Genomic DNA, 23177 nt, shown 5'->3' on the forward strand with positions numbered 1-23177 from the left:
TTCACTGCTGTATTTTAGGAAAAAAAAAAAGGGGGGGGGGGCGGGGAAAATCACTACTGTGGCACTTACTGGTTGAGGATTTGATTAAGTGATGCCTTTTGCATCTGTCAGTTGAAGTGGATGACTGAGCACAGCTCTCAAATTACAATTAAAATAAATATTGACTCACGTAGTGACAATCCTATTCTGATTCCTTCTGATGCCACTGTCTTCTTTTTGCGTACTTAACTTATTTGTGGAGCAGGTAGTAAGATCAAGATAGGGGTAATATTTTCAGCTGTCACAATTATTACTCAGCACTGGTGAGGCCATGCCTGGGGTGCTGGGCTTCCCAGTACAACACAGATGAAGCTACAGAGAGAGAAAGTCCAGCAAAGTGCCACTAAGGTGACAGAGAGACTGGAGCATCTCTGTCCTGTAAGGAAAGGCTGAGATAGCTGGGGCTTTTCCCCCTGAGCCCTCTTTGCCACAGAGTGATCTCATCAATGTACATAAATACCTGAAGGGAGGATGTAAAGAGGGTGGAGCCAGGCTCCCTTCAGTAGTGCCCAGTGGCAACAGACACAAACCTAAACAGGAAATTCCATTTGAACATAATGAAATGTGTCCCATCACCCCCTCATTTCCACTGGCACAGGTTACCCAGGGAGATTTTGGAGTCTCCCCTCTTTGGAGGTATTCAAAATCTGTCTGCACATGGTCCTGGGCAGCCTGCTCTAGGCGTCCCTGCTTGAGCAGGGCAGTTAGACCAGATGATGTCCAGAAGTCCCTTCCAGCCTCAACTATTCTGTGATTAGAGGACCACATCTTAAAACTAAAAACATCTAGTGACTCTGCAGTGCCTTGATAGCAAAAGTGGATCTGACTGAGCTTCTTTTATGCAGCCTGTTAAATGATAGACAATACCTCTGTATTCTTCTACTTCTTGCATTATTTCAATTTTGCATGTTCCCAAGCACACCACATCCAACTGTAAGGGCCCCTAAGAAGTGATTAAACATTGTCAAGGTGGCTTTTTGAAGTGAAATATGTTAGGCGTGTGAATCAGCACAACTGAAGACAGTTTTATTTAAGTCATCAGTCCGTTTGGACTCTTCACTTTAGTCTTTTATTTAATACAGTATCAGCACATTTTCTGGGAGTCTCTTGAGAGCTTGAATTTCTCCTAGCTTGTAGCAGCCCATGGCTTCAGTCAAATGCTTGCATTTTTATGTGAATGTTCTAATCCTTTTCTGCTCAAATCATGGAACTTCAGCATCTTTGAAACCTTCACAACAAAAACACATTTTACTATGTGACTTGCGGAGAAGAAGGAAGGGAGAAAACAACTGCTTGATTCAAGCTAGCATAAAGAACTTTTTTATTTTCTGTACCAAGAAATGCAGATAGTACAGTGCTTACATCAAGACTCCAGATTTGGTCCATCTCGGATATCAGAGGGGGAGGTGCTTTTTTCCAAGTGCAGAGTGGTGCGTTGGGCAGGAGGCAGGTCTGGAGACTGTTGTCTGTGCAAACTCAGGGGTGGTAGTCGTTCTCTTCTGCAAAAGCCTGACAGGCATAGTTACTGCTTTTCTGTTTCATAGCACAGAAAAGGGAACGGGGATGTAATTCTCGAAATGGCTAAAAGCTTTCTTTATCCTGTTGTCTCACATCACACCTTTGAGACTATTAAAAGTTAAGGTACACTGCTAGAAGGGTGTCAAAGTCTGTGAATTTTAAAATTTTGTAAAGAGATGATAAAATCATTTTGGTTGGAACAGACCTTTAATATCATCAAGTTCAACCATTAACCTAGCACTGCCAAGTCCACCACTTAACCGTGTCCCTCAGCACCACGTCTACCCGTCTTTTAAATACCTCCAGGGATGGTGACTCAACCACTTCCCTGGGCAGCCTGTTCCAATGCTTGACAATCCTTCTGGTGAAGAAATTTTTCCTAATATCCAATCTAATCCTCCCCTGGTGCAACTTGAGGCCATTTCCTCTTGTCCTATCACCTGTTACTTGGGAGAAGAGACCAGCCCCCACCTCTCTACACCCTCCTTCCAGGTAGTTGTAGAGAGCGATAAGGTCTCCCTTCAGCCTCCCTTTTCTCCAGACTAAACAACCCCAGCTCCCTCAGCTGCTTCTCATAAGGCTTGTGCTCTAAACCCCTCACCAGCTTTCACAACACCCTGAAATTGTTATTACATTTCATGATATTATGCTTATCTTTGATTTAAACAGATATGAAGATGCTATCAGTAAATACGACTCTGTAATGAAAACTGAGCCAGAAGTCCCAGTTTATGCTACTCGTGCCAAGGAAAGGATCTGCCACTGTTTATCAAAGGTAATTCTGCTTCTGTCTCCCTCTGTAAATTTCTTTAAAACGAATAAAAAAAACCCCGCCACCACATGAATTTTGTTTTACGTTCTCCTCTCCAGAATCAGCAGGCTACAGAAGCCGTAAAAGTTTGTACAGAAGTTCTGCAACTGGAACCAACCAATGTGAATGCCCTGAAAGACAGAGCAGAAGCTTATTTGCTGGAAGACCTGTATGAAGAAGGTACAGTTGTATGCAGTTTGCACGCATACTTTTTTGTGGGCGTTTAAAATGCAGTCAGTGTTTCAAAAATGTTTAATATGCTCTTTGATTCTACACTATGTTGTTATCCCTAATCAGCACTGGTAGTTGCAGATTTACAAAAATACCTGCTGGTAATTTTGTCTTGATGAGTGTAAGTGGAATGTTCTTGTTTTATCTACAGCGGAGTTGTCTTTACAACAGTGAGCTATGTTCAGGATGTTTTATGAGACCATACAGCTTACTCAACGTACTTAAACACACTTTATATAATCAGCAATGCCAGACAATTGCATTTAGAGATAAAAGGTAATTCTAGTTAGAGGGATGTAAATCCATTTTAAGAACTCCATTTTAATGTCTTTAGATGGCAGCATGAAACAGTACTGTTCTATCCCCTAGCATGTGCGGAGGGCAGAGGAAGCTAACAGCCATTGCTTCATCTCCATGGGTCTCTGTAGTGCTGTTAAGAGCAGTAAACTGATTCTACTCCTGAGGCTGCATTTTTCATACTGGGGTTTCCATAAAATGCATACATGGTCCCATCCACAGCCTCGGAAAGTAGGGACTGAGTAATGGGTGTCTCTGAGTACACCGTTATGTTGTTACCGAGCTTCTTTAAGGTACTAATGTGCTATAAAAAAAAAAATCTTAAAATTTTAATATAGTGAATCTCACTTCCACAAGAAACCAGGCTTAAGAAGGACCTTTGAACAATCCGTCTGTTCCAACCTCCGTGCTCAGTCATGCAGCAGTTCTGGAAGTATTGGGCTGTTTCAGGCAAATGTGATGAGGGAAAGCACATGTAGGCTTTAAATCTGCTGTAGAAAACTACTTCCATTAATTTTAGTACTCATAGAACAATTTTCCTTTTCTCTATTCTGATACTGGATCTTCTGCTTTACAACTGAACAAAAAAAACTTTTCTATTTAAACATTCATGAAGGCAGCTGTTCTCATTAATAGCACGCTCAGATTTTTTTTTGTCTTTTTGAGAAATTAATCACCGAGAGATGATACTGCTCACCTCCTGAAGCTCACTTCAAAAATGAGATACCTATTTTATTCTTTTTTTTAGGCCTCCTTGACTCAAATCAAAACTTGGTATAAAGAGGACTGGTGTGGTTTCAGGCAGTCCTCTTCATCAGCCCTGCAGACTTTGTACCTCTGAAATGACCAATGACCCAGTCCTAGTCCCTCTTTGCTGAGGCTGGCAAGCCTTCTTCCTTCTTATAAGAAAAAGGGTGGAAGGTGACCGCACTTTGGAAAACTGATGATCTTTATACAAAGGGATTGCTTAAAAAAAAAAAGAGGTCTAAAGCGTGAGGAAAAATTGTCTTTCTATTTTTCTTAGGGTAATGTCTTTCCATGTTTTGTTAAGAACCACTCTGTCAACCTAAAAGTAAGGCTCAGGAAGACTTTGCAGCGATGAGGCCCCCTTTGGGCATTTCCCCATCTTTTTCTGTAGTCAAGTACAGTGGAAGTAAGCTCAATCAGCGTTGGGAAAAGTAGATTTACAAGTGAATTTAAAAAAAAAAAAACAAACAAAAAAACCACCAAAAAGCACTTCCCTAAAATAGTTGAAGGTACAGAATACAAATCTACATCGGCTACGTCTTATACAAAGGTTTTTGATTTAAGAGGAAGGAATATCAGCAAAAGGAGAACCCAAAGAAATTTAAGATTATTTTTTCCCCTCAAGGTGTGTGAATCCTCAGCTTAGAGGAGGGGCAGGCCAAACAGGCCCCTTGCCGTGAGTCCTCTTGGGTGCATCTTTTGCTTTTTACTAGTGGACAGAATTGATCTGTTTGTTTTGTTGAAGTGGATTAGTCTCAATTTGGATCTTTCTAACATTATCTTCCATTAAGTCCTCATCTATTTCTGTCACCCCTAGGGTGAGAGAATCTGGCAACTTTTGCAAATTAGAGGTGGGGGAAAAAAAAAGTTTTGTAACAAGGTCGTGCACAAACGCACAGAGCCAGCTTGGTTTGTGTTGCAGGAAATGCCTCCCCGTTATGGGATATATGGAAACACAGAGAGGATACACTTGGGGTCTGGGAGAGCGTATTTCCTGGGCTGGGGCCTGCTGGGCTTGGTCCAGCCTGTTTCTGAGTGAACAACCATGCTCCAAGTCCCTGTTGTTTTAACACATCCCCCGCTTTCCTGCTGCCCTTGACAGTAGTGAGATGATTGTAGTTACACTCTGCCTTCCAGCAGAGCCTCCGTAAACAGTATTACAGCCCATTAATGTTAGCCTGCCTGAAGGTGTCTTCACTTGTCCTTCAGTTTTAACTGCTGTAAAATGATGGCTGATTCCTCTCTGCTGTAGAGAACAGTAGAGCAATTAAAATTGCAGTCTTGTGTTTGAAGGGGCAAACTCATTCTCATTCTTCCCTCAAGAAAATGTCAAGCTGGAGGCACCTATTTTCCTTTTTAAAGACAGGAAACTTCAAAGTACTTTTAATTCAGAACTGCAAGGCGATTATTGTTGAATGTTCAAGATGCACTTCAGTATGTATAACTGAGTTCTGATTCCCATCAAATGGTTTTAATTACTATATAATCACATGGGATCCAGGGCTTGTCTGCAGAGACAGATGTATAATGACTCCTTACCTCCTCCTTACCAGGGCTTACCTCATCAGTACAGGAATCTGTCTAAAGTATACAGCACAAGTTTTACCAAAGAAAATAATCCACCTTGCTGTTTAAAAATTGGCCAAGATGTCACTCTTCTTTTCTTTTTTTTTCCCTCCCCACCCTACTGCTGTGTAGAGGAAAGAGTCCCTAATTCAGCAAGCGCGTAACCATTCATTTATTCCTCTAACAGAGTTGGCATGGACATAAGTTGTCTGTAGTTACTTGTGTTTGATATGAAATTAATTCTGCATATGGAATAAAGTCCCATCTTAGTCACTCAGTTTTAAAGAGGCAGGGAGAGCCAGCTAAGGTATTTAGAGATATGATGCGATTACTATTTGAGAGATTGTGAAGACCCTTGTATTAAAAGGAGGAGAGTTAGATTTGGCTACAGTATTTAAATTAAAAGTGATACTGGAAACCGTCTGTTCCTTTCATGTCGTGGGACAGGAAAAAAGGATGTCTGAAATAGCAGGCTGGTAAGAAGCAGCAGTGAATTTTGTGTTGGTTTGTGAGTTATTAGTGCTTTTAGAAATAGGACTGAGGAAAAACTGATTAAATAACTCACTCAGTGTACCATGAATTAGTCGTAAATCTCCTGGTTTCATAGCAAACATCTTGTGGACAGGAAGGTGTCATCCTGCTTCCACCTGTATCTAACCCTCACCCCTCAGGTGGGGAGAGAGATTAGCTCTCTGAAAGAGGAAGATTCCTCCACTGGAGACCACCATCAAAATTGAAGGATTTTCCAACTGAGAGAAAGGGCATAATGTACTTGCCATCAGGTGTGCTGGGCTAAAAAAACAGACCTTCCCATATGCTTCATACTTGCAGCCTTTAAATAAGGGAATCAATTCTAAAAAAGGAGAAATCTAGTACTGTCATTGCAAGTACTTGGCCCCTGAGCAGCTTGGTTTCCAGCAGTGGTGTGTGCTGCAGGTGGCGTGTGGTGCTCAGTGAAGTTGAGCAATCTGATGTGCATTTGGCAGGACATTATGATGGGACTTCCCGTTATTACATGAAGCAGATTAAGTACTCTGGCGCTTCAAATTATTGGAGCAGCAAAGCAGCATAATGAAATCCCTGCGTTTTCATTGTTTTTATCAGTTTTGACAGCATATATTTGGCACATGCATTAGTGTATACTGCCATTTGTTGGGTTTTTTTAATGACTGGACAAATTATTGAAAATACCAGCAGAAGCCAAAATGCTTTATTCAGGCAGCAAATGACAGTTTCCAGTGATGTGAAAATGAATGGAAATTTCGTTTTGTTTGTAATAGCATATGAAATTGTTGGGGCACTGGAAATACTTTTTGGAATTATTTTTTTTCAATAGCCAGAAGAAGATTGCGGTGGTATCAGATGTCTGGGTAATACAAATTCATTATCACTTCCTGCTGTCTTGCTCAGAAACAGCGAAAAACAAATGTAACACCTGCTGAGAAATGGCATCTGCTTGGAAATAATCTGATGCAAGTACTTTGTCTGACTTGAGAAACCTGGGAGACTTGGATCTGCAAATGAGACTTTGAGGATTAGAACAGTGAAAGAGGAGCAGTTTCATTAAAGACTTCAACAGTTGCTTCCCTTGATAAATCTGAATATCAAAGAATATTTAAACTTGGTGTCTTAAGCATTCAGTTGCCACTTACAATAATAATATAGTTTACTTTAAAAAAAAAAAGGGGGTAGAACTGGATTTTCTTAAAAGCGTATGAATATGTTACAGCACCTCTTGCTTTCATTCCAGAGAAATGCAACTCCTGAAATAAAAACGACAGCATGCTTCTGGACAAAAAAAAAACGTAAAATGTAACTGTCTGCGTATTACGCAGAGGCATAAAATGTGAATATTTGTCTTTCACTAACAGTATGGACTTACTGATAATCTGAAATCCATCTTTACTGTCATTAAAGAGGAAGAGGTTTTTCTATTGTGTTGATGGAGTGCAGACTGTGGGAGAAGAAGGGATATTAATTTAAATACCTGTATAATGCATCCTTCACTTGAACAGGAGTGTGGGACTAGCATTGTGCAGCGGGCTTTTCAAATACTGGTTGCTGAAACTTGCTTCTTGATTTCTGTTTCATCCCAGTCCTACACGCTCATTATGTTCAGCCATGAGACCCTTGTAACATCTAGAGTGTTCTGACCTGCCACTAGTAACCTTCCATCTCCTTCCATTCCGAAAAGTGTCATGAACCTAAGGAAAGAAAATCACCAAATTCATATGTGAAAATGAATCTCCTCTAAGGTTTTCTAATATCGTGGGGAGTGGGGGAGAACCATGGCAAGTTGAAATAGAAGTTTTACTGTTTATATGTGGTAATAGCAAAACTTCACTTTTGGTGAGTGGTTGAGTTCTTAAAATTGAAGTTTTTAAATATTTGTGTAATTTTTTTTATTTGCTTTTTTATAAAAGCTATTAAAGACTATGAGACTGCTCAAGCCAATAGTGAAAATGACCAGCAGATTCGGGAGGGGCTGGAACGTGCCCAGAGGATGCTGAAGCAATCGCAGAAGAGGGATTACTATAAAATCTTAGGAGTAAAAAGGTGAGATAATGATAGTTGAGATAATGATATGAAAATTAGTTATTAAACAGTACATCTAGGGCTGATCACTAGAATTTGTTCTGCTGTTAGTTTTTGTTCCTGTATCTTGGTGCCTTTGCTTTCCTACTGTACTAGTTTAGCAGTGTTCAGTTTTTAAGTAGCCTTCTTTCCTTTAGAAAGAATGAAAAAAACCCAACATTAGGAAGGAAGGAAATAAATCCCTTGGCAAGAAATTTAGTATAGATGATCAAGATTCAGGTGAATGAATTGGGGAAGAAATGAAGACTGGAAAGAATTACTGAAAGCAACAAAAAATAAAATGGTGGCAGATAGTATGATAGATTGGAAGAGTTTGAAAGGACTAATTGAAAAGTATCTAAAATACTTCTGCCATTAGCCTTGAGAAACTAACAACTCTTTCTGATGAGGACCGAACAGATGTCCAGCTCTGAACTAATATTGGTCATCCTTCCAGTCGTGAACTAATTTGGTCTCTGCTCTTCGTGCTTTTTGTTACTCACCTGATTGTAAATTCTTCAGACTGGGAACTGTATTCTGCATAACAGCTGGCAGTAGCATCTTTCCAAAGAAAGTAAATGTGTAGTGAAGGAAAGAGTGAGTAATCTTTGTTTAAAGTTGCAGCTTGTTTCCTCTGGTTTTTGTGTGAAGAATCTTCAGTGCCACCTGCAGAAGGTTAACTAACTCATAATTTTCCTGATGCCTGTAATTCTTGTCTCAGTGTTTAAAATAAACCTGTAGATTCACTAGTGTGCCATGTGAACAGTTAGAAAGTTTTAAGTTATCTATAATTTTATCCATTCAGAAATGCTCGAAAGCAAGAAATCATAAAAGCTTACAGAAAGCTGGCATCTCAGTGGCACCCTGATAACTTCCAGAGTGAGGAAGAAAAGAAGAAAGCAGAGAAAAAATTCATTGATATAGCAGCTGCTAAAGAAGTCCTCACTGATCCAGGTAAGGATTGTTCTTATGCAGTGACTTCTTTTTAATTACTCTTTTACAGAAGTGTAAAAATGCAGCAAGTGTGAGTCATGACAAGCATTACAGCTTCCCTTTTTCCCTTTCTGCCCTTATCTGTCTTGAGGCAGCAATACACTAAAACTTGTATGCAATCTGGTGCAGGAAGTCAGATGTAAACCTGAAATTTATTTATTGTGTTTCAGTGACTCTTGTTTAATGTGAAATAAAAATTATTATTTCAAAGGTCTCTTTTTAGGATAACATCTTGCGGAGATTTTCAGGATGGATTAACTCTGCAGATGCTTAATTTAAGGATGTGGGTGTCTCCTTCTGCCTAAAGTTCTAGTGCAGACTACATTTAGATTAGCAGCACCTGAGGAACTCCAGAGAAGCCCTCAAAATTGGCCCTCATTGTGTGTATCAAAGCCTAGATCCAGTGTGCAAACAGCATTTCCCCGGCGGCAGGGGACTGAGAATTCCTGTTGGCCTGAGGGAGAGGATGCCCTCGCTACTGGTCTGTGGCCAGACTCCTGGGGATGGCCCAGTCCCTCAGAGCGAGGAGCCCTGTCAGGCCCAGACCTGGTCCTCTCTGCTGGTCAGCTCTGGGGGAGGGGAAGAAAAGTGAAGAATGCGGTCACTCTCCTGGGAGACCCCGTGGGGTGGTGACTAGGAGACTTGATGCCTGTCTCGCCAAGAGATGAACAGAAGAGGTTGGACCATTTTAGTCTCAGAAATGTAATAAAAAGCAAGGTGGTGTGGTTATCTTACCTCCTTGAAAAAAAAACAAGCGACCAACCAAAAAAAAAATCCAAACAAAGCAAAACAATCAAAAAACCCACCCCTCAACCACAGCCATCTGTTAAGTTCTTGTCTTTTGAACTGTTCCTGTATGGTCACTGGAAAGAGAAGCACATAAAGGATGTAAATATAGACATCGGAGGCTCTTGCTTTTATCTTCAGCTGTTCAGGATCGTCTAAGTGATAATTAGGCAGATGGGCTCGGACTTTCTTGGGAGGAGGAGGGCTCCGAGAGTGATGAACTGCATTACAAGCACTTCTGGTCAGAAAACCTTCTTCCGTGTTAATGTGATCTTGGCTCATAGTTCTGAGCACAAATTAGGAGACTTATATACTGGAAGTGTTTGAGATGCTGTTTGCCCTGTCAACATCTCCAGGAGATGTTCATCTGCTTTCTCCTTGATGCTGTTTCTTATGTGGTGTTTAAGATTCCTGTCAAACCAGCTGGGCAAGGAAAGTAACACTGGTCTGTCTTGGCTTTTATAATGCCACCTGTATTGCCTTCAATCTCTTCTTACTGCGGTGGCATTCTCTCCTTTCATACAAAGATTTTTTTTTTTTCCAGCTCATTTTCTGGCTCTAGTGATGATGTTGGTCACGTAGCGAAAAAATATAAAGCCTGTGGACCTCTGAATCTCTGGGCTTTGATTTGCAAGCTGCTTATCATAGGGCTCTGCTGTACTTTCAGGCCTCTTCCACATTCCTCCCCCAGCCAGTCTCATGATTCCCCCCTAACTCACTCCTTTGCTTCCCAGCTCTGCCTTGGTAAAATGGGTGTCCTGAAAAAGTGCTGGGTGATCAAAAAACTTGTGGTGCTTGCAGGCTGCTTGAAAGTGATGTGTGGGTGTGAACAACAGAGTAGTGGTGTAGCCTGTGACTCGTCTGTGGGTCCCAGGGAAGGCATTCAACTTTGTCCTCGCTGAACAAAGATACTTAAAGAATGTGCTTTCCGCCTCCAAACCGCTGTCCCCTAGGCAGCGCTCTGCCTGAGTGGTATGTGGAAAAGACCGAAAAAATCTGGGGCTCTGCATGCTGACTTTCATGCTCTCGCTGAATGATCAATATTGGAATTTATTGGTTGCGGAGAGTTGGCAGGATACAGCATGGTCTGTCCTTGGACTATCCCAAGTGAGCGCAGCTATGAGAGAATAGGGCAAATAAACTCATCAAGGACAAAATGTCCCAATTATTTGTGGGACTCAGTTGGTCAAAGCACAGCGGGCCTGTCCCTGTTGAAATTCACGTCTGTCCTATTGGACTGTCGTGCCTTGTTTTAAACTAAACGCCTTGTTTGAAGTCTTTCATCCAGTGTTTTCACAGAGTTTGTCTCTTCTCTGGCAGCATCCTGGACAGCTTTGAAAAACCTCAGTGACTGGGTTCTGCAGATGCTGCCAGTACAAGTGATAACTGCAGCTCTCTGGCCGCGGGGGGTGCGTGTGTGGTGTGTCTGAGTTGGCTGTTGATCATCAAGGGTGCTTGGTGTTACTGCCCTAACTGCTCTGCCATGATTCCACCTTGGTTTTGTTTCCTGCAGAAATGAGGCGGAAGTTTGATGCGGGAGAGGACCCACTGGATGCGGAGAGTCAGCAGGGCGGGGGCAACCCTTTCCACAGGAACTGGAACACGTGGCAAGGATTCAACCCCTTTGGTTCTGGAGGAGGACCATTTACATTCAAATTTCACTTCAGTTAGAGCCAAGACTGTTTCCGGTGGCTGCTGCTGTTTTTTACTTAATTCGTTGAAAAATAAAAAGTCTCTCGGTTCAAGACCCAAAAATCTTAATTTCTAATGTTGTCCTTAACCCAGAGTCTTACTGCCCTGGGAGAAAGCTCCTTCTTTCTTTTAGTATTCGGAGAGTTTGCTTTGTGGTGAACTTGACAAGCTCAAACTGGTTGGGGGGGTTTGTTACTGCCCGCGTGTTTGCTGTGGATCTGCAGGACATGCTTACTTCCATGGAAAAAAAAAAACCCAGTAAGAGGCTACTTAGGACAACACTTAAACTTAGGACTCAAGTATATGCTTAAAGGTTAAAAAATGCATGTAAATATTTTTCGGAATCGGGGCCTAATAAAAGTGGGGAGGGTAGTTACAATAGTCGCTACGGTAACAAATTGTTTTAAGTCATTGTCCATCTCTCAGTATTCTTAAAAGGAAACGCTAGTGCCCACCTGCTGTATTCCTGCCGGCGGTGCCACAGGTGGGGTGAGGAGGCTGCCTACGGAATGAGTCTGCACAACCGCTCCCAAAGAAGATCGCTTGTAACTAATTGTATTTGAAAATATCCGCTCACTTTATTCATTAACCCGAAATGAATCGGGATGATTTCCTTGGTAATTGTCAAATATGAAAGTAAAAAAAAAAAAAGATGTTTTTTGAAAGACTTCTCCGAATGTGATTTGGGATGTTTAGGTATCACTTTTGAGTAGTTTGCACTTTAACAAAATACCTGCTTGAGATTTGAGCAAAAAAAATTCAATGTGACGTTTCCCCGAGTATGCAGCGGTTTGTTACTTCTGTGTACGTAAGCTCAGAACCCGTACAAGTTGTGAGGTGAGCGGGCTGCGGGAACATTATATTAACTCTTCCCTTCTCCCGTAATACACCTTCATTTCTGTTGGGTGATGCAACAGTGAGTTACGACTACATGAAGTTATTTGAAGTAATCTTACGTCTTGTGTAACCAGCCGCAGTACTGCAAAAACAACGGCCTGTGTGCAAAAAAAAGAGGGGCTGATTTTTCCATTAGCCAAAAGTCTGGGGTTTTTTTTTTCTATATGCATGTAGCTAAAATGGATTTGGCGTTATTGATCCGACTGTGTGAACGCGGTGTGAGGTATTACCTGGCTGTAGCTGCTGGGAGTGAATCGGCTTCTCGTTCTGTAACCAAATATATCACGATTACTGATGAGTTTCATCAGCAGCCATCTTCTTAAAATGCAAGAATTACAGTTCACCAACGTTTTTCTTGATTGAATTTTAACTGGAAAACAATAATCAGTTGATAGGAATCTTCTCTCGCTTGAGCTCGTGGCAACTTGAAAGCACAAGCGGCCTCAGTAAAACAAATGAAATTAGCAAACAAGGCCTTCAATCTGAAAGAGGGGGTTTTATTGCTGTAATGGGAGTTGCTGTTGAAGCGTAACCCTTTGTCTCCTGCCTCAAGTACTTTACAGATGGAATTGTGAGGCCGTGTGGCTTTGCAGAATGTTTTTCAACAGCAATTTAAAGGTCAATGTTTGTTCAGCAGAAATTTATCTTCAAGCTGACGAGTGTGTGTGGTGATTTCCAACAAGTTGATGGCACAAAAACGCCCCAGCAGCCTGTTAAACGCCGCTGTCAGGTATCTCCCAAATTGAATGACTTTTCTAGAAGTTTGACTTCTGCTTTTCACCTGTCTGGAAGCTTTTTCTTTAAACTCCGTAGAAGATGCTCAGGATGCTGTCGATGCCGTTGCGGGCCAGCACAGTTCTCCTGGCACCTCTGAGGGCTCAGACGTAGGAACCTGCTGCACAATAAATACCCCGTTACCCCCCTGCTGTCAGCCCATGCAGCCGGGTCTCTCTGCGCGTGGTTTTTTTGCTCACAGTAAGTAAAAGATGGAAATAGGGAGCTTTCATGTACAGCGGCCGCTCTCGGCTGTCGTCACCCCTCTGTCCCCAAGGGCTGGATGAGCCAGACCCAGCGATCGCTTGTTGTGCGTGTGTGTGTGGGAGCCGCTGCTCTGTATAAACACTTTTATATTGCCTTGTTCACTACAGAAGGGGCTGTTTTTAAATTACTCTTGAATGACCGGTGTAAGCAATACGTCGTATTTTGTACATAGGAGTGTTGCGCAGTTCCGGGAAGCCGCAGCGGCCACCGCAGAGAGCTGTGCCTGCGCGCTGGGGGGGCGCGAGAAATGGTACAGCTTCTTGTAAAGGGCGGCCCCTGCTCGTCCCTCTCCCTTCTCTCTTTTGAAAGCTGTAGGTGAGAAGATTGTTCCCTGGTTTTTAATTTTTTTTTTTTCTTTTAGGGAAGGAATTAGACAGTCCCTCCTAAGTCAATTATTCAGTGACATTAGAGCGGTGCCTGTTCCTCTCTCTAAGGCAGCGGCCAGCTCTGCTGCACGCAGGAAGCAGTCGGGAACAAAAAGGATATGCTCATTTTGACAAGGAATGGGAAAATCCTTAAGTACTAAGGAGGAAAAAAAAAAAGGCTTGAATGTAGTCAGTAGAAGGCGGCAGATGATGAATGCGTGAATGCTGTTCACAGATTCCTTCTGGGGAAGACAGTGTCTTGAAAACCCCAAAAATGACAATGGAGAAAGCGGTGTTCTGATATTGAGCAGCTGCTGGTTACAAGAGTGTTACGGCTCCAGCGCTGTCTTTAAGGGAGCAGATACTGGCTTTTAGCTCTGAGGTACTTCTGAAAATACAGAAAGACAAAGTTGTGTTAAAAAGGAGGCATTTGCCTTTCAAGGATCTCCAGACCCGCATTTTCCTGATGTGACTCTAGAAAATGAAGCGCTGGGAACACACCGAGTGTTAACGGCGCAGGCGATGTACAAGGAAGCTGAATTAGCTTTTCTATTTATTAGTGGGTGTTCTGTAGTGCAATAATGTTCATTAACTGAGCATTGAAATAAATGTCTTGGTATTTTGTAAACCCTGAGATGTGCATGAAGCGTCCTTACAATAATTGGCCTATATGTAGATGCAAACTTTCTCTGTTGAACTCTCAGTTTTAAGAAAACTAGTTTTCAACTTGTTTTTAAAATGAAGTGTGTGTGTGTGGGGGGAAAGCGTATTTTACTGGATACGTGCTTAATACTGATGTATTAATAAATCAGTATTAAAACAGATTCAAAGTGAATTATAAACTTTTAAGAGCTCAAACTTGTAACATACGTAGAAAATGTGTCAGCTTAAACTTTATTTCTTTTTAAAAAAAAAAAGCTTGTTACCATTTCAGTTTTCAGACCAGCGTTTGGAATAAGAATTATTCTTCTGTTCAGGGCTGTGATTTGTAGGAGCTTTGCTGGAAACCAGCCAGTATAGCATAGCGGGTTAGTTGTATTTAAAAGTGCCTTATTGTAAGGTATTGTTTGTTTGCTCTGTGATACACACTTTTATCCATAAAACAATAAAAAAAAATAAACGGGAGAATAACAACTTGGTTTTTTTTTCCCCCCTCAGCAAATCTCAAAGTAGCGGTTTTATGTTTTAAGAAGGATGAGTAAAGCTAGCCGGAGATTTATCAAATGTTTCAAATTATAAAATGTCTTTGTATAAAAAAAAAAAAAAATAATCATAAATCTAAAAAGCAAGAACTTGTTTTTTCTAGAACTGTGGGAATTATTTTATGGTATTTTTCACAATAAAGATATTTATGATGACAAGAAAGCACCCCCTGTGTATTTGTCTGCCCTTCTTTCCCCAGCCTGGAGTTCGAGCCGTGCGGAAATGCAAGAGGGCAGCGACCTCTGGCAGGGGAGGCAGAGGACAGTGTCTCACAAACTGTCCCAGTCCGGTGCCTGGCAGGAAACGGCAGCCCGTCCTTCTGGAGAGCAGCCTGGCCCGGGAAGCCCTCTGGCCACCTGCCTGCTGGTGACACCAGGGGAGAGGAGGAATCGCCTCCACGGCAGCTCCGGGGTGAGAAGGTGGGTGGCCGAGAGCATGTGGAAGGAGCAAGATGAGCGTGATTTCTAGGCAGCGATTGAAAACTCTCTTCTAAAGACAGTACACTGACTTTTAATTACTTTTAATCCAGTAAACGTTGCAAAAGTACTGGAACTTGGAAGGCGGGTGAGAAGCTGTTGAGCCTGCAGGAGCTCAACTCAGCAGCTCCTCCAGCCAGACTTCCATGCCAGCTGAAGGCAGCAAGAGGCAGTGCTCCTCCGCAAAGGCCTTGGGAGTCTGTAGGAGGCTGGAGCAGAACCTGCACCATGGGCCTCGGAGCAGACCATGCCCTCGCAGTACTCCAGCAGGGCTTGAAGTCCACCGGGGACTTCACTGAAGAAAGTGCCACCCAGGGCTCGGTCTACTCGCCAATATAACCCCTGTGCAGCAACAGGAGGAACGAAGCGAAGTCATGCCCACGTCACCTGTAAAGGCAACAGTCCTGCCTGAAGTCAGCCAGAGCGCGTACACGCACAGGAATGACAGCGCGAATAAGTAAGCCAGCTCCTTATCCGTCATCACGAGGTACTTGTTATTCTCTTAACCTCTCCTTTAGAAATTTAATCTTCAGGAGTTCCTGGTTGGAAGCAATTTATCATACGCAGGGGCTTGTGTGCGTACGCAGTGGTGAAGGGCGCAGAGGCGCACACGGCTGGTGAGAGCGAAGGTGTCTGAGTTTAAAATTACACGGCTTGCAGCTGCCAAAGGTGTGAATGAGAACACAGAGGACAGAAGGCGAGAGGAGATGTGTTGGGGGGTGGCTGGAAGCAAGGACTTCTTTAGGAGGCCAGGTTTTCCATGAGATTCTTTAGTGTGGTTTCCCAGTGTCTGTCTTTGGAAACCCGTCAGGCATGAGTGCTTCAGGCTTTCTTGTCCTCAAAAAAGCACAACAGTGAGACGTGCAGTTACAGTCTAGGAGAGATTCTTGAAAGCTCAACTCTGTGAAGACTGGGGAAGGAGTTGCAGCAGGACTGGGGGGTTAGTTTTGTGGCTTTTTTTTTTCTTTTTTTTCTTTTTTTTTTTTTTTTTTTTCTTCAGGCCTGTAGCTGTAGGCAGAGCATCCACCTAAGGAGGGGAGGAACACGCATCGTACAGAGACGGGAGAAGCTGCAGGTGGGGTCCCAGCTGAGCAGCTCTTTATCAGGGCTTATAACGTTGCCACGTTCTGGCTGTTTTCAGAACGCTAGAGCGGTGTTACCTCTTGCATCATCTTCCTAAAAGTGAAGAGTCTTTCTATGGGCAAAACATATTTCCCTGCTGTTGTAACTGCAGGACCCAATGTGCTTCAGAGAACTGCAGATGCTCGCTATGGCATAGCTCATGGTAAGGGTAATAAAGGCTTGAAAACATGATGTTATTACCATCTACACCTCTATCTTGTACGGTCCATCCCCTTTAAAGGGAAGGGAAGCAGGTGGAGCAAGAGCCCCCCTCGGCTTAACTGCGAGCTTCCAAAAGAGGAAGAGTTCCAGAGATGGAAAAGCGGACAAATACCCGCTGAGAACTACAAGGGCACTGCCAGGGCCTGCAGACGCGCAGCGAGAAAAGCAAAAGCTGAGCTCAAATTGAAATTGGCCAGAGATGTCAAAAACTACAAGAAAGGGTTCTTCAGGTACATAAACAAGTGTAAAGAGAAGGAAAAACATTGCCCCACTGTTAAACGGGGGAGGTGAATTAATCACCAGCGACGCTGAAAAGGCAGAGGCCCTCAACACTTCCTTCACCGCTGTCTTTACCAGCACTGCTGGGCCAGAAGCCTTGGGAGCAAAAATCCAGGTTGATGCAAACACAGACCCACTGCCCCTGAAGGAAGAGTTGGTACGTGAACTGTTACAGAATCTGGACCCCTACAAATTCATGGACACTGACACTATCCACCCAAAAGTGTTGAGCTAGCTGCCCGATTTTGATTGCGAGGCCACTCTCCATGATCTTTGAGAAGTCAGGGAGATTGGGGGATGTTCCAGAAGACTGGAAGGCGGCTAATGTCACCTCCCTATCTACAAGAAGGGCTTAAAGGAGGATCTGGGAAATCACAGGCCCAGCAGTCTTACTTCAGTCCCTGGGAAAGTTATGGAACAAATCCTCCTGCGGGCTACTACAAGTCAAATGGAGCACATGATTGGGGAAAGCCAGCATGGATTCACTGAGGGCAAATCGTGCTTGACAAACCTTGTTTGCCTTTTCCAACAAAGGAACCTGCTTAGTTTATGTGGGTTGAGCAGTGGCCATTGTCTACCTGGATTTCTGCAAGGCTGTTGATACAGTTTCCCACAGCACTATCCTTTCTTTATAAACTGATGTGTTATGGTCTAGGCAAGTGGTCTGTGTGGTGGGTGGGTGGGTGGGCAACTGGCTGTCAGGCTGCACACAGAGGGTGGTGGTAAATAGCTCCTGTTCAAACTGGCAACCTGTCACAGGTGGGGTCCCCCAGGGATCAGCATTGGGCCCAGCTTCATAAGTGATCTGGATGACGGGATCAAGTGTACTCTGATGAAGTTTGCTGATTATGCCCAACTGAGTGGGGAAGTGGACATTTTGGAAGGCAGAACCACCCTGCAGGAGGACCTGGATAGGCTGGAAGAGTGGGCTAACAAGAACCTTATGAAGGTCAAGGAGGACAAGGAACTCATAATCCAGGAGTGCAGCACAGGCTGGGATCTACCCAGCTGGGGAGCAGCTCTGTGGAAAGGGACCTGACTGTCCTGGTGGGCAACAAGTTCAATAAGAGTGAACAGTGTGCTGCTGCGGCAAAGCCACCAGGATGCTGGGCTGTATTAACAAGGGCATCACCAGCAGAAGAAAGGAATTATTATCCCACTCTATTCAGCATGTGTCAGGCCACCCCTGGAATACTGTGTTCAGTTTTGGTCCTTCCTATACAAAAAAGATGTGGAGAGGCTGGAGAGGGTCCAGAGAAGGGCCACAAAGATGACCAAGGAGGGGGAAGCCTGCCATATGAGGAAAGGCTGGGAGAACTGGATTTGTCCAGCCTTAAGAAAAGAAGGCTTAGGGGAGACCTTATCACCACATTCCAGTGTTTAAAGGGTGGCTACAAAGAAGATGGAGACTCCCTTTTTACAAGGCGTCACACGGAAAAGACTGGTACAAGTTACTCCTGGGGAGATTCTGGTTGGACACAAGAGGACAATTTTTCATAATGAGAACAATATGGAATATTCACACATATTCATAATGAGAATATTCACACATTTCATAATGAGAACATATGGAATATTCACACTGGAATAATCTCCCCAGGGAAGTGGTGGATTCCCCAACACTGGACACTTTTAAGTTTCAGCTGGACAGGGTGCTGGGCCGTCCTGGCTAGATGACACAGGTTGGACCAGATGATCCTTGAGGTCCCTTCCAACCTGGTATTCTATGATTCTGTGAAGTCTGGGTGTGAAGGCAAGCACTTTATTTAGAAAAAAGGTTAAAAGGAACCTTACTGAGAAATACCTTCGCTACTAAAGCTCGGGCTTGCCCACAGTACTGCACTAATGTCTCGCTTGTTCATTTTCTGCTAAACTTGCACGTTGATATCAAGAAGAGCAAGCTGAGAAAAGACACGGTAATAGTAACATGACTATAAATTGTATAAGCTCTTCCTTTTAAGAGTCAAATATTACTTTACCTATTTACTGATTTGAACCAGGTTTCGGTAACACTCCTATAACCCCGGATGCACTTTCTTCCCTTTCACAGGGCGGAGCACACGGATTGGAAACTAGAGATAAACTCTTCGCCTCTCTACGGTCCCTCCCTACAGCAAACGCCTGACTTTGAACTTGCCGCTTCCCAGCACAGAGACTTTCTTCAGATTAAAGCCATCGGAGGACTTGCTGCAAGGTTTTTTTGCCTCGGATCTATTAACCCAGTTATTGTATAATACGACATAGGTGAACAGAAAAATAATTATTTTCTCCAGTGGCAACTTTTAATATTTTGTACAACATAGACAAGCAATTGGTTTGGTATTAAAAATATAATGATATGCTAATGATTCAAAGTGCTGCTTTAAGGAGATCTTTGAAAAGTAGCGAATATATTTGCTGGACCTTCTTTGTTTTATAAACCAATATATATCTCAAAAAAGAGCTTTCCTTGAAAAAAATTATTATGCAGGAAAAAGAAATGCTGTAAACCTTTTTTTTTTTACAAATACATAGAACACGGTAGAAAATGGCATGAAACCTTCTAAATCTTCAAAATATCTCCAGCAAATTACATTTCTAAACATTATATTCTAATCATTTAAGTGATCTAAAGGAAACGGTATTTAAAGAACTATTTCTTTTTTGAAGCCTGTAGAAGTAATCCAATTTCAAAAAGAACAGGATGCTACAGGTAAAATGAACAAGAAATCAGTGCATAAATTATCTGCTTTTTATACTGCATAACAGAAATTTCCCACACAGATAATTACAAATAATGAGAACTAAGGATTCTTAAAGATAAAAGCTTTTAACTTCTGGTTTAAATAAAAAAAAAAAACCAAACCAGTTTTCCAATGTATGCTTCAAGCATGAAATCCCAATTCCAAGGCAGATCAACGTGAAATGCTGCTGCAGAGTAAAGCATCAGGATGGAAGTATAAGCTTAAAAAAAAAGAAAGGGAAAAAAGGGGGAAAGGAAGGAAGGAAGGGGAAAGGAAGGAAGGAAGGGGAAAGGAAGGAAGGAAGGGGAAAGGAAGGAAGGAAGGGGAAAAAAGGGGGGAAAGGCAGCAAGCAGTTGAATAATGTTTTTTTTTTCTCTGATATGGAGTATCAGTTGTTTCACTGTTATGCATTGAATTCAGCAGATGTATACGCACCATTACTACAAGTCCATTATAAGTCCATCTCTATGGTAGCAAAATACCAACTTAAAGAAGTTCTCTGTTCACATATGTTCGAGTTGCTGCCTGATCTCCTTAAGGAACGATGTTAGAGAACAGGCGTGAACAAACCAGACATTGCAGTGACAGGGGCTAGCTAAAGCCAACCGCCATCAGGATTTAATTATTATTGCTATTGGGTTACACACGCAACGCTTCGTTGGGTACTTCATACAAAGCAAATGCCCACAACAGACTTTTTAAAATCCATATGTGACACGTTAAAAGTGTTCAAAATGCATAAAGGTCATAAACCAAAAAATATAAAAAGCTGTAAAAAAAATTCACACGTCTCGTATTACTAAGACTTGAAAAAAATCAGCAAAGCATGATTTTAAATACCTGCTCTTTACAGTAAGAAATTTTAAATAACCAACACCTGAGGATGACGACAGTACATACAACACATGCTTCATTTTTCTTATTATTTATTCAATTATTTGCTGGTATGGAAATATACGTAACTCGTCGTGGATTCACACACTTAGTGCAAATTACCTTATCTTTTATAATTTCAAGCATTTAGACTGAAAGACTGTGTTAAGCCGTTCTTATAAGGATTTGTGGTCACGTCCACCCTATTTTGAAACCAGCACAGTCTAAACAACAGTGTATGTATTTAAGGCACTAGATTTCAGTTTAAGAAATAAATCCCCTGTTTTCAAATATGTATTGCAAGAACTTTGCACTGCAATTTTTTGGGGGATCAAAATGTCAGTAGCCCATTAAAGCAATGGTTTTGTGTGTACATATTTAGAAAATTACATGAGACACCACTTATAGTCAAAATTACTCACGTATTTTATTATTTTCTTTTAAATTCTAAACAGAATGATGATAATGAAAACCGAGTGGAAACCGCTTTCAGGTACCGACCTTCTGGTGCAATGTATGCTGGTTGGAAAATCATCTTAACCAAAAAATATAATGGAATTTTATAACATACTATTAAATGACCAAAAGGAGCCTAAGAATCAAAAGTGATTTTTTTTTTTTTAAATTAGTAAGAGTGCAGCAATCCTGCATAAAAAAAAAAAAAAAAAAAAAGTGACATTTCTTGCTTTAGTAAGCTTCCAAGTTGACTTAGATTGGTGTGGTCTGAATTACATGAGGTGGTTTTTTATGCCTAATTTTTGCTACGCTGACATTTTTTCCTGTGACCTCAGCATTTCTCCAGGGACAAAACTATGGACATATAACCAAAATTCTTTATATTTAAATACAGTAGCTTAATGCATTTAATATGCACAAAACGGTTTTCATGTACATCTTTAATGTGTGTGTCCTCCCCCAGATGGGCACAACACATCTCTGAAGAGTTGAGCACATCGTTCTTTATACCCTAAAAATCCTCTGGGCAAACTGTCTTTTAGCAAAGGAAAAGAAAACCAATGAAATTAGGAAAGCTACTCTGCGCTGGTTATAAAAAAAAAATAAAAAAATCAAGTACCCGTGGATTCTCTTCTGGTTTCGTATTTCATTTAAAACATTTTAAATAACACTATAAGTTATAAAATATTTGACCTCCCATTATGGAATATCCCAAATGGTGCCAAAGTAACATTCGTAACTTCCACTCGGTCTTTCCCAGAAGACTACTGAGCTGTCACCATTGCTGTGCTAAAGCTCGTCGTGCTTAAGCCCTGTAACCAAAGGAAAAAAAAGTAATTATAAAACCCAGTTATACGCAGACCTAACAACTAGTTTTGTAAAATGTGGAGAAAGCCCTTTACTTTGTTTCCTGTTAGTCAGTCAGTTCAACAACATGAACTTCATTTTTAGAGCCTCGCTAAAAGTTGACCCATAAGCTTTCACAAACTATAAAAACTACTAAGAATTCTTTATAACAAAAAGTGAATCTGTTCCTTGACACATGACTTTTAAATACTTATCTGCTAAGTGTTTTCTTCAACCTTGAGACCTGAGATCACTATTTTTTTTGTGTTTCACATTACTCCAAGAAGTCAAGTCGTATTGGAAATCCTATAGGAGTGAGGTTTTTTTTCTCATGCTATCTAACTAACTCAGTTTAAAACAATTTTAGTAAAAAACGAAACCACCATGAAAATCTATTTGTAAACTAAACGACCATTTAGTCTGGTGCGAAAAGGCCCCACGTTGATAAGCCCAAAGTGAGAGATGCAGAGAAAAATTAATAGAGACTCAGTTACCTACTGTTTAATAGACATCAGCTTTAGATTCTCTAAGTGAGGTCTAAGCTAATGTCCTTTATTTAATATTTGCAGCTCAAATGACTTGGAACCGTTGGTTGTGTTTGAAGTCCACCACTACATTTTCTCTTAGATTCTGGCATGAAACAAAAGGTTTTATCCTCTTAGTGTAACTCCTGTGTAAAGAAGCATCCCACGACTCTCAAACCCCACACAATTGCTCTGAGAGCTGGAAAAATTACACTAATACTGCCTCCAATCTGAATTTCAACTATATAAATGGTTATTTTTTTAAAAGCTAACGGATAGAATATGCATGAAAATTACCTTTTTGAAAGAACGATGTTAGATTTTTCTTCTCTTTTTCAATTTGCTGGATTAACTTTCGTATCTCAGAGTCATAGTCAACCCATTCAGGAACTATCCGGGCCGCAGCCTTTAATTTTGGTTCTTTCGTTTGGGGATTGTTGCACTGAAAGTTTAAAAGATACTAGATGTAAACAAAGCAAGTGTGAAAACATCACCTTTCGAAGGAACTTACCTAAAATAGTTTTGTCAGCATTTACAATTTCACCGAAGGACGGCGTGCAAGGTCAGTTACCTTGATATTAATAATTAAAAAAAATAATAATAGTCACACAAACCAAATTGTAAATAAACCGTGTTTAAATAACTCAAAACATTTTATTGTAAATACTCGTATTTTTCCATGTGCTGCTGACTATACGGAGAGCAAAAGCACGGCTGGCGCAAGACTACTAAGATTTAGACAAAGTGACACAGGGAGATACAAGATATACATGAGTATATTGAAACTGAATCTGGTATGTTTTGTATTAAGTTTGTGATGCTTCCTCTAGTGGCGTCTAGAAAATGTATCGATTACTGCCATAAAATAACATAAATGGAAATGATAATAAAAAGTG

The 23177-nt window shown here is 41.6% G+C and overlaps 2 protein-coding genes across 4 annotated transcripts in view; one reads left to right on the top strand and one right to left on the bottom strand.

The window, feature by feature from the left end:
• The window catches only part of DNAJC3 (DnaJ heat shock protein family (Hsp40) member C3), a 33043-nt gene extending 21726 nt beyond the window's left edge, over positions 1 to 11317 (top strand). The window contains exons 8-12 of the mRNA XM_054192158.1: positions 2227 to 2332; positions 2428 to 2548; positions 7633 to 7765; positions 8589 to 8737; positions 11076 to 11317. Coding sequence (XP_054048133.1) covers positions 2227 to 2332; positions 2428 to 2548; positions 7633 to 7765; positions 8589 to 8737; positions 11076 to 11233 — 667 coding nt within the window. The 3' untranslated portion in view covers positions 11234 to 11317. The remainder of the gene's footprint in view (positions 1 to 2226; positions 2333 to 2427; positions 2549 to 7632; positions 7766 to 8588; positions 8738 to 11075) is intronic.
• Positions 11318 to 19069: 7752 nt separating this feature from the next.
• UGGT2 (UDP-glucose glycoprotein glucosyltransferase 2) overlaps positions 19070 to 23177 on the bottom strand; it is a 91253-nt gene continuing 87145 nt past the window's right edge. For all 3 annotated transcript variants that reach the window (XM_054192127.1, XM_054192118.1, XM_054192135.1), the window contains 2 exons: positions 22579 to 22723; positions 19070 to 21723 (listed from right to left, as the gene is read on the bottom strand). In XM_054192127.1, coding sequence (XP_054048102.1) covers positions 21701 to 21723; positions 22579 to 22723 — 168 coding nt within the window. In that variant the 3' untranslated portion in view covers positions 19070 to 21700. The remainder of the gene's footprint in view (positions 21724 to 22578; positions 22724 to 23177) is intronic.

The sequence above is a fragment of the Rissa tridactyla genome, chromosome 1 (assembly GCF_028500815.1).
Source record: "Rissa tridactyla isolate bRisTri1 chromosome 1, bRisTri1.patW.cur.20221130, whole genome shotgun sequence".
Classification (NCBI taxonomy): domain Eukaryota; kingdom Metazoa; phylum Chordata; class Aves; order Charadriiformes; family Laridae; genus Rissa; species Rissa tridactyla.